The sequence below is a fragment of the Aedes aegypti genome, chromosome 3, assembly GCF_002204515.2.
Source record: "Aedes aegypti strain LVP_AGWG chromosome 3, AaegL5.0 Primary Assembly, whole genome shotgun sequence".
NCBI classification, from domain to species: Eukaryota; Metazoa; Arthropoda; class Insecta; order Diptera; family Culicidae; genus Aedes; species Aedes aegypti.
Window position 1 is genome coordinate 186,857,349 of NC_035109.1, and position 20,177 is coordinate 186,877,525.

At 41.2% G+C, this 20,177-nt stretch overlaps 1 protein-coding gene across 1 annotated transcript; it reads left to right on the forward strand.

The window, feature by feature from the left end:
- The first annotated feature begins 522 nt into the window (after nt 1–522).
- LOC5577377 (tryptophan 2,3-dioxygenase) lies at nt 523–13,322 on the forward strand. The gene is made up of 7 exons (XM_001656410.2): nt 523–775; nt 6,006–6,160; nt 6,229–6,362; nt 12,141–12,500; nt 12,564–12,813; nt 12,879–12,972; nt 13,034–13,322. Exons 1-7 carry the CDS (start codon nt 747–749, stop codon nt 13,191–13,193), a joined length of 1,182 nt encoding a protein of 393 aa, XP_001656460.1. The 5' UTR covers nt 523–746; the 3' UTR covers nt 13,194–13,322.
- Nucleotides 13,323–20,177: the final 6,855 nt, after the last annotated feature.

The window sequence follows — 20,177 nt, forward strand, 5'->3', positions numbered from 1 at the left end:
ATAATGAAGTATATGTAGTTCCACATGAAAAAGCAAGTGCAGAACTTAAATTATGTTCAAGCTTATACTTTTGTGTTATACAATAGAGGCAGAATAAGTAATCTGTAGAGTTATCCTAAATGAATGTGGAATGCGGAAGTACACAAGAACATTATAAACTTTTGTATAAGAAGCCAAACTTTAAACTTCGAGTGTTATTTTCTTAATTCCTTCCTTTTTGAATATCGGACAGTTGAACCTCCACGCACAGTCTAGTAACCAGTCACTATGAACTATTTTGATAATTAGTTGTATAATAAAATGTCATGTCGCTTTACATACAAAAAAAAATACGACTTATACAAAATAGGATTTTTTTGAACCAAAAAATTATGTTGGTAATTTTGAAATATAGTGGACAATGATTTTCACACCATTTATTTTCTACATTTCAAACCATATTTTTCGAAATTAAACTGTGCTAACTTAACAGTACCTCCCCACTTGCTTGTGGCATTTTTCGGCCGAGCCTTCGCTGTATCACCCTGGCTATGGCTCTATCAGCCGCAATGAGCTCCCGTATTTTGAGTTGAGTGTTGTTTGTCGGCTTCCCATCGTTATCAGGTTTCAAACAGATCGTCCCAAACCCAAAGGATTTCGGCTTAGTTGCTTCGCAGTCATCGCCGTGATCAGTTCGCTAATCAGATCGAGTTCAGTTGAGTTTTCCTGTGAAATATAAAGTGGAATATTATTGAGTCGCATCAACTATGAGTTGTCCCGTAGGAAACCATAATGGGTAAGTTACTATGTGTTCTCTAGTTAGTATATTGAAGTGTTTCCAGGAACTTGAAATAATCCATAAATCTTATTGATTCAAGTGGTTTCACGTGCAACATTTTTTCTGATTATCAGAAGTTATAAATTGAATTACGTTTCAAAAATTGAACCTTAATATACGCCACAGAATTAGCATAATCTCTATCTTATGAAACGAATGTCAACTTTTATGTTCCAACGGTAGTCGTTTGCTTATCGCGAGTAAACATAGGAAGCCATACAATTTTAGTAGCAAAAAACTAATCAGAGAATTTCAATGTTAACGAAAATTTCTTTTTCGAGTAATTGATATGCATAACCTTTAGAGATAAGACGTATAATAATCATAGACCTTCCTGTTCAAATTATAATTTATTTTTGTCATAGTTTTAATTGAAAAAAGGGTCTTAAGATTTCTTAGACTCTTTTCAAAGTGATTTAAAATTGGGAAATCAGTTTTTTAAACTGATGGTTATTGTTTTGTGGATTTATGACTACAGTATTGTTAGCTCACTCATCCATAAATTTCCTCTGTTCAACAAGCGGATGTTTTCGAACTTAAATCATTTTTTTTTGCATAAAGGTACTTGGTACTTGATGGTTTACAATCCGTTACGTTTAATCCACGCCGAATGGATAATTCTCCACCACTGAGCTCGGTCCTGAGCCAGTCGCTTCCAGCCGCCATGAATGTTAAGTGCGCGGCCTACTACCAAGTCGACGGCCTCGTCCGGGTTCTCTTGCTTGTTATTCTTTCGGAATTTGTATCAAGTTACCAGCCCAACACAGCCTGCCGTGTTATATGAGCTTGATAATATCCACTTCTTTATATACTTGGTATAATTCATGATTTATGCGGCGCCGTCAGATGACATTTTCTTGTTCACCGCCAAGTATTGTTCGCAGCAAAAACCCCGAACGCTTTCCAATCGACCTCTTTTAAGGTGAAGCCCCGAAGAGCAAAAATCTATAAAACCGGACAATCGTTTGTGCTGGAAATTTTCATCAGTGGTCACTCGCTGGTGGTGACCAATCGATCAAATTTTCAGCGCGAACGGTTGTCAGGTTCTCTAGATTTGTACTCTTGAAAATTCGAGGTTTAGCTTCGATGGATCTTCACTTTAACGTCCAGGATTCATGACCGTATAGGGCAACCGGAAGGATCAGTCTCTTGTGTAGCGAGAATTTTGTCTTCGTTTACAGGCTACGGGACCTTAGCTGGTTACGGAGCCTGTTAAAAGCCCTATTCGCAACCGTAAGACGCCTTTTCACCTCTCGGGTAACATCATTATCGCACGTCACTAGAGCATCAAGGTAAACAAATTCTTCCGCTACTCCAAATTGTTCACCACCCAGCATTACTTCACTACCAACATCACGATTGGGATCACTCTGTCCGCTGGTGATTATGTACTTTGCTTTGCTTGTTTTTTGATGGTAAGTCCAATCCTCGATGTCTCCATTTTAAAAAGCACGAATGTCCCTTTCGCGGCTCGAAAAATCACCGCATATCATTTTGCTCCATGCAGCTCTGCGTCTCAGTAATGATATCTTCTTCATACTAATTTTTCTTCCTGCGGTGAATTGTTTTCTCTGCTGCACTCACATCTTTGTACCGCTCTCTATTCTGCCGGTTACCAGACACCAACGTCCGATATCTGGTAACATTCTTTTTATCCGTCACCTTTTGGCACTCCTCATCAAACCAACCGTTCCAAGGCCGTCTCTGAGTAGTACCTATCACCTCTCGCGCTGCTGTGCTCACCGTTATGTGGATAGATTTTCACCGTTTTTTGAGGTCATCGTCTACGTTGGTTCCTCTTATCCGCTCATCAAGCTTCCGGCGGTAATCGACTGCTACAACGTCTGTCGATAAGCGCTGGACATTCAAGAGCAACGGTCGCTGTGATTTTGTGTTCGCCACGGTAGACAACCGTGCACGAATCTTACTGACAACGAGATAGTGATAAGAATCGATGTTTGGACCTCTGGAGGTCCTCACATCGATACCAATCGAAGAATGCCGGACGTCCACCAAATCGTAGTTTGTTTGGTTGCAGAGCTCTCCATTTATGTGCATCCAGATGTGCCTCAAGATATCTTTGCGTGCAAAGTAGGTGCAGCTGACAGCCATCCCTCTAAATGTGGTGAAAGTTATCTTAGGCCGTTGCCATTGGTTACGAAGTGTAGTCTCTCCGTACCAATTATTGGACGGAAAAAGTCGTCTTTTCTGACCTGACAACTTTTACGTCATGTTTTAGGCACTCTCCATTGGTCTTGTCGAGACAGTTTTAAAACGCTTCCTTCATATCGTCGGACTTATCGTTTGTCAGCACATCGAAGTTGAAGAATTTGCCCTGCATCCTCAAAACAGATACGTTCATTAATCGGTTTGCACCTCAAAACATGCTTCAGCTGCTTCCCGATCACTTTGAATGCAACACCATGTTCTGTCTCATCGCTGCCACCATGGTAGAAGTTATAATTGAAAGCTGGCAACGGGATCCACCTATCTGAATTCAAGTTCTTCTGATTTCAGCTTGGAGATTTCTGCCATACCTTAATACCTCAAGCATTCGCAACTTTCTACCATGTTTTTTTTGGTAACCGATACCCATACCATCAATATAGTGAATTCTTTAACTCTGGGTTTAGCCTGTTGTACTGCTTTACGCTGCGGTTGATCATCACCAGCTTGGCCTCATGATGGACTAACGCTGTTGCTGAGTTTGGCAAAACGCTGGCCCAACACAATATGTATTGTGCTGCATAGCTCTGCGACAAGTTACTGACCAGTTGGATGCCGAGGATGGTACATTGATTGTAAATGGTGGATGGCTTCCAGTTCACTAGTGCCTCGATGACTTAGGGTGAAGATGAATCGAAGCCAAACATCAAATTTTCAAGAGCACAAATCTAGAGAACCAAACATCCTTTGAGCTGAAAATTTAATGGATTGGTGAGGACCAGCAAGTCACTAATCGATTAAGTTTTCAGTTCAAACGGATATTTGGTTCTCCAGATTTGTGCTCTTGAAAATTTGAGATTTGGCTTCGATTCATCTTCACCTTAAGCTGATGACTTGTTACTAACCACTCGAAGTAGTACAGGTCGGTGGATTTATTCTAATTTGACGAAGAATTCACTGGCGGTGGAAAATCTCCCGAACCGATGCTATTCGAGCAACCGAGTTTCTGTTCACGATCCACCGCTACGCCTACTTTAGTTATTGACGGAAACAACACAGCTGACTCGAACGTTATTGCGTACGACCTAGGAAAATGCTTTGCCAGAATGGCTGCCTTCAATAGCTACGACCCGGAATTCGTTCGACGATCCGCCGCTACCACCGACGATATAGTAAATCATAGTAAATTTTACAGTGCCTGCGAACAACTTACAGCTTCTCTGCATGTCTTGTGCCGAAATTTGAGACCAGTGAAGCTAGTTTTGCTGGTTAGATTAATGATCTATGGCTAGAGTGACGAGAGAGTTTCGTTATTCCGATCCCTAAACCCAGCTACCTTCCGATGGCACTCATTTACTGCCTTTCGAAGGTAGTAGAGCCAATGGTGAACCTACGGCCAAAACACCATTCACAGCAACACAGCGTGCTCGACCACCGGCAGCACGTGTTCCGGCCTGTGGATGGCATGAACTCCTACTTTGCAGCTCTCGGCGAAGTCCAGCAAGAGGCAAATAAAAGGAACCACGACACCGAGACGATCTCACTGAACATCTAAAAGGCGTTCAACCCGACCTGGACCATTCGCCCTAGAAAAGCTAGCCAGCTGGGCGATACCTGTCACATTATGCACATATGCACTCCATAAAAAACTTCCTCACCAACCGATCCTTCAGAGTGGATGCCAAGTTCAGCACATTCAATGAAGTAACCGGTGTACCACAGGGGTCCATCTTTATTTCTGGCTATGATGGACGGTGTTTTCGAAGACCTGCCTACCGGAGTGCATATTATCGTCTATGCGGACGATATAATCATCGTAGTGTACAAAGGTAACAACACACAGAAAAGCACAAGCAGCTGTCTCTCGAGTGACCAAATGGGCTGCCTCCATAGGTTTCACCATGTCGGCAACCAAAAGTATTCGATGCCACTTATGTCCTTCTGGACATAGGGTCAGTAGGCCTCCGATCGTAATCAACAACCAAGCGCTCCCTTTTCGTAAGACAGCAAAAGTCCTTGGAATCACCTTTAACCGCGGCCCATCCTTCAAGGCCCACTGTGAAGCAGTTAGAGACAACTTTTTTAGCCGCCTGAACCTAATATAATCTCTCTCGAGACCGCACTGCAGCAAAACAGAGCTATTCGCGGTAGTCGACTGTTTCAAGTCTAGAAACCCTTTCTTAGCGATGAGCATACTGATTGACAGATTCAGCAGATTATTCAGCTACCAATGTTAGCTGGGATACAGATGGCTTTATCTCAGTACAAAGGGTTGGAATAGGCATCGCGGACGACGAACTCGCGGTAAGCCTCAGTCCGATACAGCAGCAAGTTGCTACTTCGCTCGCGCTTCTCGTCATCCGTGGATCCTGAGAATAATCAGGCATATATCACCTGTCACCATCATGTGGGTTCCAGACACTGTGCCATTCCGGGATAACCAGCCGTCGGTATTCAACAACGACGGTGCCGCTGGCCGATATTCGACGTTGGGTAAAATCAACAGTGGACCGAGCATGGCAGACGGCATGGACTAATTCACAGAGAATCTACCTACTAAAAACGAAGGAAAGCGTTAATACTTGGACAGACTGGTCGTACTAGGATTTCCAGTCATTCCTTCTTCGTTGTTAACTAGTGTCAATTACATCCCGCGCCGTTGTTTTGGACTCTTTCCGTAGACCTTATATAGTACCTCGTAAGACACATCCTTTTTATCATCGGGCTTATCTTTCATTGGCACATGTATGCTGATTGGGTAATAGTTGAACTATTTGCCCTTAATTCTAAATAAACCGATTCGGTCCTTTATCAGCGTTCCGAGTCATTCGCTTCATCTGCTTCCTAACTCCACGTTCTGCTTTGTCGAATTCAAACATACTAATCTAGTGAAACAATACACCAATGAAAATAAGAGCTCAAATCTAAATCTAGAATCTGATCCTCACAGCTTTCACAATTCCTAATATTTTTGCTCACTTGTAACTACAATTAACTATGTTTTTTTTAAATCTTGTTATAGAGACCCCCAAGGCGGCCAAAGACTTGGATCGGAAGCTGGCATGTTGTACGGAGAATACCTCATGCTGGACAAAGTACTCAGCGCTCAAAGAATGCTTTCGGTGGAAAGCAACAAACCGGTACACGATGAACATCTTTTCATTGTTACTCATCAGGGTGAGGATCCACTTTAACCGACGTACATATTCGCTTTTGCACAATTGTAATAATTGAGCATTTTTCAGCCTACGAACTGTGGTTCAAGCAGATAATATTCGAACTGGACTCCATTCGCAGCCTGTTTAGCACGGAACATATGGAAGAATCGAGAACGTTAGAAATTCTGAAACGGCTCAACCGAATCGTAATGATTCTTAAGGTATGATTTAGGCGATACTCGCCAAATTAAGTATCAAGTTTCAGTTGAATTTGTTTACGATTGTTCTAAGAATCACAGTGACTTCCTGTGGTACGTTGTGTCACACGATTCGTGAACACACTGGTAAGCTACGAAAACCTTACTCGGATTAATATGAATGGATGGCACTTGTATGGCATCCAAGCTTCTAACTGAGTAACGTCGTAGGAGACGTTCTGTACATAATTCCCCAAATTATTTTTCAGGTCTCAGATCTCGCTCTCTCTTCTCCTGCAGTTTTGAAAATGTGTATACTGTTATTATTATTATCAGAGAGGATGTTTTGGCACTTTCAAGCAAAAAAAAAAAAATGCAGTAAGCTTTAATCTACCCCGGGCAATCTATATAGCGAAAAAGCGAAAAAGTAAATTTCATTAGCCGGTTTGATTATGGAGAAGATATATCAAAGCCATACCTCAAAATTTCAAGAACTGGAAACCCAGAAAGCCGGTCAAGCTTGATCGATTGGTCAATTGCTGCTGGGGACCAATCAATCAAATTTTCAACGTGAACGGCTGTCTGGTTCTCTAGATTTGTGCTCTTGAAAATTTGTGGTTTGGCTTCGATTCATGTTTACCTTATCTGCTGATAACACTGAGCTTTTCAGTTATGGTGGCTCAGATACCATCCAACATAGTGAGCAGGTTCAAATAATCTCCGATTTTTCCATTCTGTGTGTTTCTTAAAATCCAGCTCGTCTGGGAACCTTAGGAGATATTTTGGGACAATTCCGGATTACCGGAGCAACATGAACGTCCTCTAGGTCTCATAGCTGTCTCAATTCCTCAAAGGGTACATGCGTGTTTGGGTATATCGAATTTTGGCGTCTACGTTGGGTCTTCGACGATAAAGGCCGATATTGATGCATTTCAGCATCCACGGCGAAAGTTTAATCAGACTTCCGGTGTCGACAGCAGAGGCTTACGGTGCCAAGACTATCCGATGGCGTACAAGTCTTACAAGATGGCGATTCTTGGGGGAACGAGCCGGCGGGGAGGCAGTGAGGAGGCTTCACGGCGAGGAAGATGACGGCGGTGGCGAGGGTGGTCGATAATGACGGCTTCGACATTTCGTGGGCCAACAGCGATGGCGATATGGCTGTGACTGGCCGGGATACGCTTACAAATGAGGCCACTTCCACTCAATTGAACTCCGTTTGCCTTTCGAACGTCCACTTGTCTGGTACAAAAATAGATACGCTTTGTGGACCTGCCCACCAAATTAGTTCCAATTGACGTTGAACTATTGAATGTTGCCACATTAGACACACAATTGTAATTCTGACTCCGAAAAAAGGCCACTCCGCACCAGCCAGGTGTTCAACGCCATTATCGATGTGCTCAAGCTCCAGTTAATGCACTAATACCCAATGGGGGTGCTTCCCATGCAACTCATTCTGCTACCACGTTGCAATAATCTCATTGACTGTTTTGATTGCAATTCAGCTGCTAATCCTCCTTATGCAGGACGCTGAAGCATTTTAATTCTGGCGTTCAACGAAGTATGACCGCAGCTGCTAGATCTGGAAGACACATACACAGCTAAAAATATGTTGTAAATTTCAGTTTATTATCATGCACATATTTGGAGCCTCCAAATTAACTGAAATGTTAACGACATATCGCTTATTTTTCAATCGAATGCACTTTCAATTTACACGATCTATCAAGCATCTTTAGTTGAAAATGAAACGTTATGCTGTAACAATAAATGAATTTGAACTACTCTTACTATACTCTTCTATTAGACTGGCCCTTAAACAAAAAAGTTGTAAAACTCAACGGGGCACCCCCTAGATATGAGCCTTAGGGTAAGAAAAACACTCTCTCAAAATTTCAACTCAATTGGTTGCCACACCAGCTGGCGCATTCGATTTGAAGTTTGTATGGGATATTCGTCTCAAATATTTTGAAAATTGATCCTATGTCACTGTTTCGGTCCATGTACTAATTGTTCGCGTTCAAATAAGCCCAGAATGACAAATACACTAGTTGATACCATAATGAACATAATTGCAGAAGGTTATATCTGGATTTAATCTCATTTTCATTACTCTTTCAGTTGTTGAAAGTTAGGCTTAGATCAGCACTCCCGTACAGTCACTTATATGCATGCGACATGTGCCTCAGCTCGCCCAGCGTCATAGGTGGCTATGATGCGCTTAGTGGATACCTCCAAGCTATGTTGAAGAAATACAAGCAGTATTGCATGATATACTTCAGATGGTTAAAACACCAACTTACATCAAGTAGTGTTTTTGACATTATGGGTCCAATTGAACGCGATCATCATTTTTTCTGAACCAAACAGTAGATGATGTGCTGTTGCTCATATGTTTGAGCTGAAAATCCCATATTAACTTCAATTCAAATGCGCCAGCTCATGGAACGACAAAATGAGCTGAATTTTCCAGAAAGGCTTCGTCTAACCCCAAGAAATAATCCTGGAGGGTGCCCCGTGGAATCATACAACTTTATTTTTCTTCCATACTGAGCTTGGTCAGTCTACTCTTCTATCTACGCTACATTGAAATAAAAATATTTTTATCTGTGTAGTGCCTGGATATCGGTAACGTCCCTTCCTCCTACTGCACCTGGCAGGTTGATCCTCTTAATGGACGATTTTGGGTGGCGCATTCAGTGATTAGTGAATGCACACGCACTGCTCGTTCTACCATCTCCAAATCAAAGGTGTTGATCACCTTCACCTTTTTAGTGACAGACAGCAAGCTCTTCAAAATAGAATTGACATGAGGCGAGAACTTTTCCTGTAGCTCCTTCTTGATCATCGTGTGACAAATACCTCTAAGTTGCAGGAATCTGAGATATTCGAGAGAACAATTAGCATCCATAACTTGACCCTGACGTAGAATGATAGACCGACATTTGTCAATCCCAAATACCATAGCTTCAGGTAGACCATAACGAAGGAGTGTTTAACTTCTTTACTTCTTTCCCCACTATTTAGTTGGTGACCATAGTTGCATTGAGTAAGTGCTTTCTAAGGGAATTAATGGCCTGTCAAAACCACAGAGTGTAGAGATCTACCTCCTTATCGTGTATTGCATCTGCTTGATGGTGCTCCTGCTTATCTAATAAAATTGAAGTATCGTCTTAAGTACATGTGAAAAACTATGTCGAATGCATTTTTGTAGTCGATGTGCGCCATACTGTGGTTTATCTGCTTTTGAGAAGCTTTTTTTTCAATAGGGTTTTTGCACTTCTAGCAAAGTTAGAAGCTTTCACCTATTCTCTGTTCACCCGATTCTGTTTTTGCACGGGGAATGTGTACCATGCAAAAAAGGTTTCAGTTTAAAATTTCAAAAACCGTGCAAAATAAGTAACACCGTTTCTCGACGTTTCAAGCAAAAATAAAGTTTTGACGAAACAAAATGTATGGAAACTTTTTTTGAACGGCCGTGTAAAAAAATCCGTTCAAAAACAGAATCGGCGACATCGCACTCTAGATCACAATCACTGCAGAATGAGTGATCACGTGGTAATTACCCACGCTATTAATATTTTTCAGTGACCAACACACAGTTTCAATCCGTGTGTAGCACTATCAAGAATATCGTACTGAAAAATTGCCATTTTATTTGCTTAATTTAATACTAAACATGACCCATCAGTGATATCCATAGTCTATCGCCATCAATGCATTGGTGATGGAGTAGACAGCATGATGTTGATGTGATATGGAATGATCCGAATTGTATCGCAATCGGCCTGTACAAATCAGCAAATTTAAAGCGTTGATAGTGACAGCAAGCAACTCTGGTCTCAATACACTTTCCTCAATCGGATCGCCATTTGCATGTCGCCTAAGTTACACTGTAACTTAAGTGCACCACTCAGCTCCTTCTTCCGATGTAATTTCGTCCAAATCCTTTACAAAAAAGACGGCAGTGCTTCCAGTGGACGATTTGGAAGGAAGCATCACACTAGATAAGCATGCACGGTCGAAATACGTTCCTGAGAAAAAGTTTTCCGGACTGAAGCTGGAATTAAACCCACACTTCTTGACGGCTAAATGCTTGGTAACATAAACCACACGGCCACGAAGCCCACGCTTGCACTCCTTGCAAACAAGTACAATCCCCGGGCATAAGGCCTTCCCTTGTGCCTTTTCACCGAGCGATACGGCCATGCGCTCCTGAATAGCCGAACTATCAATTGTAGGATTCTCCTTCAACTCAAAGAGCATTACACCTTTTTGGTATGTCTGGCTCTGACAACGTTTTCGCCCAGATCCCTTAAAATCGAATCTTCTCTGACGCTCTTGAGAAGCGCTTCGTACGCCGTAGCACCGTTAGCTTTTACAAGTACGACGTCCCTCTTCTGCGGCATCTGCCGAGGCGGAGGCTTTTCTTTCTTCTTCTGCTACATTTTTTTGAACCACCGTCCGCTTCTGCGGGCTATTATTTTTCCTCCTTTTGCCAACGACTTGTTGCCACTCATTTTCCCATGGAGTGGCGTGTCTCGCATCCCTTTTGGAGCGGTATCGGGTCTGCTTACGGATTCATCTGGTCTCCCATCTCCCGGCGAGGTTCTGATTCTCTTTGGAGTCATAAAACTGGTGTGTTTTCCACCCCCACTGACCTCTCTTTCGTCTGACTGAATTGACAGAAAGAGCAGCTTTTGCCGTCCCCAATGCGTACTTTGCAGTTTCGGCTCTCACCACTGCCGTATCGTACTCTTTCACCGCCGATGTGAGGGCCTTCCGGATGCTTACGATCATGAGATTTATCTCCTTGTGGACGTTGATTTTATTATCCACGTAATTATGGAACTACGTTCAACCCACTGCACAATGGATTCTGTGGTTCTACGTCTTTTGGTTCTTACTGCAACAGGAGACTGTTGCGACTGGTTCTTCTACTGGTGTCATCGTTGGTGGTGACCTCAGTAAACCACTTCTTGCGAACGGATTCGCCACATTCACTGCATTGTTGTCGTTATCTCCTGTCCCCCCTTCAAACCGCTATCTCTAACCTCTAGTCGCCCTTGTGATCCCATGGTTGTCTATGCAAGCAGTGAGGCTGGGTTGACTAAGTTCCTTACCATGTACAAAGCCAGATCGACGCTAGTTAGGAATTTGCATCTGAGCCTACTTCCACTGGTGAGTTTTGAACGTATTTGGCGGCCTACCAAGGTTTTACCGGGACGGGGGCAACCGTACCATTACCCCACTTTCCGTTTGGATGTGGTGACATCCATTCTTACTAGGATAGTGGAATAGTATGGCTGTCAGCTCTGTTGTCAGCCAGATTACTATATAACGTATTCCGTGAATCAGTCTGGGTAAGTATGCAGCCAGTATACCATAATTAAGACCTCACTAGCATCGGAACTAATGTGCCGGATGGCAATCCTGATGATGAGCTAGTGCTTTGAAAGCGGCACGAGTCACTTGTACAGAGCTGCCTTTAGATGTTTGTTTTTTAAAGATTCAACGGAGTCCAGCGTTAAACACGGGTTTTCCTAGTATCATATTGAAATATTTCGTTATCCGCCCATGGATCGTTGTGAGTGTTTCTTTGTTCCGCCGTGAAAACAATAGTGGCTAGAGATCTTAAAAAATTTTACCGGTTTTAGGAGGACTAATTTTCACCTTAGGACATAGCAGAAACAATATTTCGACACAAAGTTCTTAACAATTTTAACCTAGCTCAGACTCGATTATATTCAGGATTTCTATTTTCAATATAATTTTCTAATGATTCATTTATTTCTATAGCTATTGGTGGACCAGGTGCCCATTTTGGAAACAATGACCCCTCTCGACTTCATGGACTTCCGTGATTTCCTGTCTCCCGCTTCCGGCTTCCAAAGCTTGCAGTTCCGTTTGTTGGAGAACAAACTGGGCGTAAAAACGGAGCACCGCGTCAAGTATAACCAAAAATATTCGGAAGTGTTCGCCAGCGATCCGTGTGCCATCGAGAGACTTTCAATCACCGAGAGCGAACCGTCCTTGGCCGATCTGGTGCAGAAGTGGCTCGAGCGTACACCGGGACTGGAAACCAATGGGTTCAACTTTTGGGGCAAATTTGAAGAGAGCGTTGAACAGCTGCTGGCTGACCAGGAAGCAAGTGCTATGGTAAAGATCTTTACATTCATTCTGCGGTATGAGTTTTGAACTAGGAACAATTATGTTTTGCAGGAGGAAGAACACGAAAACGTGAAGAACTACCGTCTGATGGACATTGAAAAACGCCGGGAAGTGTACAAGTCGATCTTCGATGCAAGTGTTCATGACGCGCTGGTTGCACGCGGTGATCGTAGATTTACACATCGTGCTCTGCAAGGTGCAATTATGATCACTTTCTACCGCGATGAGCCGAGATTCAGCCAACCGCATCAACTGCTAATGCTACTGATGGATATCGATTCTTTGATTACCAAGTGGCGATGTAAGTGGAAAGGGTTATCATCTCTCTTAGATTTCATTACAAACCGCAGGCATTCTTTATTTCAGACAATCATGTGATCATGGTGCAGAGAATGATCGGTTCCCAGCAGCTGGGTACTGGCGGATCATCGGGATATCAATATCTTCGATCCACTCTCAGGTAGAAACCCAATGACCTATCCAAACCACATATCAGTAATAACTTAAATTTCGGTTTTCAGCGATCGCTACAAAGTATTCATCGATTTGTTCAATTTGTCTACTTTCCTGATTCCACGTGGCTCAATTCCACCACTTACCTGCGAAATGCAAAAGGCGTTGAATCTAGCTTGGGGATCGCCGGTGCATCAAGCTAAGCAAATCAACTATGCTGCGAAATGAAAATGATAGTTATTTCTGCAATCCTACTTAAGGTTGTTTGCCTATATGATAGGTGCAGACAACACAAAGTGCTGAATCTCTACGTAATAATCGAATTTGATGAATATAATTGACCAAACAGCACCACAATTATTGGGACTCATTCACAAATTTCATAACGCTGGATGGGGTGAGTAGGTGTCCTCATGATGTTACGGCTCATACAAAATTTGTAGAATAATCATACAAAAAGCGTTACGAGGTAGTGAGTGGGTGTCCAAAATGACTATTTTTGGCGTTATGGAATTTGTGAATAAACCCTTGATTTTCATTTACTGTGTCCCAACTAACAAACCTCTTGGTAAAGCCTACTTGTATTACTCTATAACTCTGTAGACCCCACAGAGTGGTCCTTAGTCTCTTACCCAGTAGCTCATACCTCCTCGTTATGTATGCGTACAAATCATAATCCCAAAATCATGATTATGACGTAACCTGTTCCACATGAACCCAACAAAGAAAAAAAATCCATTTATCCTTGTTGCATTCATGTGTTTGTAATCTATCTGTAATGCAGCCCACAGACACTCAGTCGGTTTGACCAACATTGACTCCGCCCCCAGGTTTAAGCTCATGTTGGTGCTATGTTTGACCGTGTGTGATGCTGCTTGACGAACCAATTTAACAGTTTGTGAAATCGATTTGACGGTTGGCGAATCGGTCGGTTAAAATCAAACAAGTTTGATTTTGCTCAAACCACCGGTGGCCGGAGCCAAATGTTTGACGAACTGATCGTACCGTCTGTAGGGATGTTGCAGGACCATCGTCGTCAGCATGTCAAATTGAAGCTTCGACATCCCATGAACTGCCGATGCAGATGGGTGGCGTCACCGACATGGTAATCTAGCAAATGTGCGCTCTTGAGTTGTTTCTATATATTCCACTGGGGTTTTCAATCGTTAACCTATTTCTTTAGCAAACACACCAGTAGTTCTACCGGTGAGTCCATCAAAAGTTCAATACGGAAGTCTTCCAGGGATTGTACCAAGAATTCCTACAAGGAATCCATCAGCAATTTCACCTGGAATTCATCCAGTTAAAAGGATTCCTTTTAAAGTTCTTTCAAGGATTCCATCAGAAGTTGTTGTAAGGATGACACCCGAAATTCCATCAGAGATTCCACCAGGAACTCCATCAAAAATTTCTCCAGGTATTCCATCAGGAATACTCTAAAGATTCAATCATGATTTCCACGAAGCATCACATCAGGGTTTCCATTAAGAATTTCTCTAAGGTATCCATCAAAAGCTTTCCATTCCATCATGAGTTCTTCCTGGGATTTCATCAGATGTTCTCCTAGGGATTCAATCAGGAGTTCCTTCAAGGATTCCAACTGGAACTTCTCTAGGAATTCCATCAAGAGTTCCTCTAGAAATGCTATGAGAAGTTTCTCCAGGGATTCCACCAGGAGTTTCTTCAGAAATTATACCTGGAATTTCTCCAGGGATTTTATCAGGAGTTCTTCTAAAGATTTAATCAGGATTTCCACCAATGAATCCATCAGAGATGTCATCGGGAGTTCCTATAGGGTTTCGATCAGGTGTATCTTTAAGGCTTCCATCAGAGTCCTTCTGGGGATTTCATCAGAAGTTCCTCCAAGGTTTCCATCCAAACTTCCTTCAGAGATTCCACCCGGATTTCCTCCAGAGATTCCATCAACAGTTTCTCTAGAAATTATATCAGAAGTCCCTCGAGGAATTCTATCAGGATTTCTTCTAGAGATATCATACCCCTTAGGGATTCTATCAGGAATCCCTGAATTTATGCAGGGATTTTATCAAGAGTTCCTATAGGAATTCCATCAGGAGCTATTCTAGGGAATTAATCAGAAGTTCCTCAAATGTTTCCATCAGCAGTTCCTTCAAGAATATCTGTAGAAATTTCTCCAGGGATTCCATCAGAAGTTCCTATAGAGATTCTATCAGGAGTACCTCTGAGAATTCTTCTGAGTATTTCATTTGGAGTTCTTCCAGGGATTCCATCAAAAGTTCCTTCAGAGATCCCACCTGGACTTCCTCCAGAGATTCCATCAGGAGTTCTTATAGAGATTATATCAGAAGTCCCTCGAGGAATTCTATCAGTATTTCTTCAAGGCGTACCATAAGGAATTGCTCTATGGATTTTATCACCAGTTCCTTCAGGAATCTTATCAGGAATTCATCCAGGGATTTCGTCAGGAGTTTCTGTAGGGATTCCATCAAGAGCTCTTCAAGGGATTTCATCTGGAATTCATAACAAATTATTATTATTATTATAACAGGAGTTCCTCGATAAATTTCATCAGGATTTTTTCTAGAGATATCATAAAGAGTCCCTCTACAGATTCTATCAGGAGTTCCATAAGGAATCTCATCAGGAATACCTCCAGGGATTCATCACGAGTTCCTATAGAATTTCCTTCAGGAGTTCCTTTAGAAATAATATCAGAAGTTTCTTCAGAGATGCCACCTGGAACTCCTCTAGGGATTACATCATAAGTTCTTCAAGGAATTACATTATGAGTTCTTCTGTGGAATGCCACATGCGTTCTTTTATGGATTTCATCAGATTTCATCCTTCAAGAATTTCATTAGAAGTTCCTTTAGACAATCCACCTAGGGATTCTATCAAAAGTTTTTGTAGGAAGCTCTTGATGGCTTCCTTAGAGTTTCTGGAACTGGAATTCTTTCAGAAGTTTTTTTAGGCATTCCGTCAGGAGTTCCTTCGGAGATTGCACCTGTAGTTTCTCTAGAGATTATATTAGGAATTCCTTAAGAAATTCCATCAGGATTTCTTCTTGGGACTTTATAAGGAGTTCTACAAGGCACATTATCAGTAATCCCTTCAGGGATTTCATCAGGAGTACCTATAAGGATCCCGTCTGAAGTTCCTTCAAAGATTCTATTAGGTGCTCCTTCAGGGATTACATCAGGAGTTCCTCTAGGGATTCCATTAAGAGTCCTTCTAGGGATTTTATCAGGAGTTCATCCAATGAGTTCACCAGGAGTTCATTCAAGAATATCATAAGTTTCTGTAGGAATTCCTTTAGGAGTTCCTTCAGAAATTCTACCTGGAATTCTATAAGGAATTCTTTCAAGAGTTTCCACCAGGAATTTCTTCAAAATTCCGCTAGGATTTATTCAAAGGATCCTAACTAAAATCCTCCAAGAATTTCTCTAAGGATTCCACTGATTCCACTAAAGGTTTATTTATGGATTGCATCTGGAATTCGCCCAGGTAATTCTCTATGATTTCCATCAGGAAAATCTTCAATAAATTTCAGCTGAAATTCTCATTGGGGGTTCCACTAAAAAACTTTCAGAAACTTCACCAATATTTTTCCGGTGATTTTAACGGGGATTCAAAATATCCTCTAGAAGTTCTTCAAAAATATTCTGAAAAAAAACCTCCAAGGGTTCCACAAGGATGATCTCTAAGGATCCCATGACGATTTTTTATGGAATTTGACCACAATTTCCTTCAGAGACTTCACCAGCATTTTCTGTGATTATTTTACCAGGAATTTTTTGAGAGTGGTTTTTATAAAGGAATTTCGCCAGGAGTTCTTCCAGGGTTAACACTGGGAATAACACCAGGGTTTCGCTAGAATGTCCACCACAAAAATCTACCACTGCTTCGGCAGAAGTTCTACTAGAAAACACTTCAATGGTTTGACTAGGATTTCCATTCTTTTTCTTCCATTTTCAGGGTTATCAGAAATTCCTACAGGGTATTCACCAAAAAATTCCACAAGTTCACAAGATTTTTTTTCTGAAAAATCACCAATACTTCCGCGAGAAAATCGACTAGGGATTCCACGAAGGATTGAACTAGAAATTCTTCCCTTCTCTACTTTAGGTATTCCATTAGGAAGGCATTTACAAATTTTCAAAATATTATTCATCCAGTGATTCCATTGATATTTACGCAAAGGATTAAACAAAGCATTTCTCTGAATGCCATTTTTTGGAAAATTTGTGGAAATAATCATGGAACAATTTATTATCAAATCCTTTGTGGAGTCACCAGAAAATTCACTGGAAAAATTTCTTTAAACATCTCTGGAAGAACTGTTAAAGTAAACCCTGAAGGAGTTTTTTTTATTCCTGATGCATTCCTTGGAAAAAAATCATCCAAAAAATACTGGAAGGAATTGAGGGATAAATTCTTTTAGAAATTCTGGGTAGAATCACTGTAAGTAAATCCGTGCATGTATATCTGAAGGAATTTCTAGCAAAAATCTTGTAGGAATCTCTAGAAGAATGTTTGGATTAATCGCTGCAGGATTTTTTGGAGGTATTCCAGGGAAAGACTTGTGATGCATAGGAGAAATTCCTGATCGAATTTTTTTATGGAATTCCTGTAATAAATTCTTAGGGGGAATGAATCCCCATTGATCAATCTCTTTTAGAATTTCTAGAGGAATTCCAGGTGGAATCGCAGGAAAAGAACCCTTATAGAATCTGTTTAGAAATTCTTGAAGTTTCGCTGGAGGAATTCTTGAAGGAAGCATTGGTTGAATCACTGAATAAATCTTTTGGGAGGTTTTTGGCTAAATCCCTGGAAGACTTTGAAGAAAAACATACGAATTAAAATAATTCGTTATGTGATTCCTGAATAATGCATTAAGGAATCCTTGTATATAACTTTTAGAGGAATTCTTAAAGGAATCTTGGAATAATTGTTATAGCAATCTCTTAAAGAATTCTTGGAAGCAGCATTGGAGTAAACTCTGAAAAATTACTGAAGAAATCACTTAAGGATTTTTTAACTTTGAATCAATAATTAGAAGAGGATTCTTTAAAAGAAATTCTACGTGAATCTGTTGATATATTTCTAGAGGAATTGTTGATAAAAATCCTGGTAGAATTCAGGAATAAATTATGGTAGAGTCCCTAGTATAACCCATGGTATACTGAAAATACTTCAAAGTAGATAAACTAGAGAAAACCACCAAAGATTCTGGAAAGAATCTTGGATGAAATTATCATAGCCATTTCCATATCGATGACTGTGACTGTCTTTAGAGTTTCGCTGGAATGAATTGTGTGAATTTTAACTGGAATTCCTCACCAATATTCATTTCTTTTGGTACATACTTAACACTTTAGTCGTCGCGCTGTTGTATTTGGACAACAGTGGTGAAAAAACCTCGCTTATCGTACACAGCATCAGCGTGGTGGTTCTGACGGTAGCACACCGCGCGACGACTGAAGGGTTAAATTCTGAAAGTTCTGCTCTTCCTCACTACGATTTTTTCCGTAAAAATATTCACCCCCACCGACACATTTCGAAAAAAAAACTAATCACATATTTACTAGACTTGCCGAGAACGTTCAAAACATGCGAAGAAATATAGTGTTGATGCAACGAACTTTGACAGTCGGTCAAACGGTTGCGGCAATCGAATTGACTAACTTGGGAGCGGAGTCAATGTTGGTTAAACCGTCTGAGTGTCTGTGGGCTGCATAATGCTCCGCAAGCAAGGTGACATAACTTGCACACAAGTTGAAGAAGGGGATGGTATAGCTGTAGGCGTTAGTAATACATATTAAACTGGCCCAAATACAGAAGGGAAATAAATGAAAAATTCAACGAGGTACTTCCACGTTTGTACTATTGAAACAGTCTCTGAAAGTTTGAGCCCATTCGATTATGAAATGAGTTGGCGTCTTTGAGTTTAGTTTGTATGAGATTTTCGATCAAACAAAATTATCTCAAAGGCAATGCAGAAAGAATATAGATGTTTTCGGAAATATATTTCAAAATTCGCGGTAATTTACGAAAAAGTGTCGATTTCTACACAAAAGTCAAATATTGTCCATCCCACATATGCAGGCTTTGGAAAATTCAACGATCATTGACACACGAGCCATAATTTCAGCCCATTTATCCGCCTGCATTCATACAACATGCATGACATTTAACGTTCATTGAAGATTGCGAACCATGATTGAAAACAAGACATACACACAGCACCCACTGTTTGGCGCCGATCACTGTGTGTCAACACTTGTAACATTCGCTGACCCACACTCATTCTGATCAAGAAACAGAGGCGAATATTTTTTTATTTTCTGTGCTATGTTTGCAACCAAAGGGGTGTTCAATGGTCCATTAGATTATAATTAGGTTGTTAAAGGCTGCATTATCAGTAAATATGAAAGTTAGTACCAATTTTATGCAAAACAGAAATCACCCGAACGACTGGATACTGTTGCAGTCTGTGAGAGTTGCTGCTCGCGAACGCTCTCGTACCACGTACCAAACGAGAGAGTGAATGTTTACATTCATCGGTCTCTCCGAATGCGAAGTACCACGAACTGTTATATTCACGAACTGTAACACTCTCCGAATATGGTTCGATCGGCTTATTCTGATCGAAATCCAAACTCTACACATAGGGAGCCGGATCCTATTCTTTGCACTTTTGATTCATTTCGGCAGTGGGGTTTTTTGCAAGCTACTGTTCTCATATTTGGCCACAATATGCGTCGTATTGAAGTGCTGCTTATTGCAAAGTTTCAGACAATTCGGTCGAAAAAAAAACCCCATGCCAAAGTGAATCATGGAAGTGTCCAAGTAGTTCTGCACCCTATGTGTCAGTGGGAGAAGGGATCCTTACTATAAATCAGAGCACTATAACAGCAATATTATAATTGATTGCGATGCTGTATAGATTTATGGTTCATGTTGGTGAAATGTGTTTTGCGTAATTGCAACTCTATTTGATGAGATATATTCCGTTTAATCCAACTCTGATCCACATCTGTGAGCTATCATTGCGATCAGATCCACTTGTTACTCGACAATCTACGAAAAAGTCAAATCCTTTTGATAGATCACGACAGCGCACAAATCGTTTGGAGTCAAACTGCCTTCAAACCGGCAAGTGCTAGAATTGTTTTTCTACAACATGAAAAAGTTGGTCTATCTTGCCGTGAAGTGAAGTGACACTATCAAAAA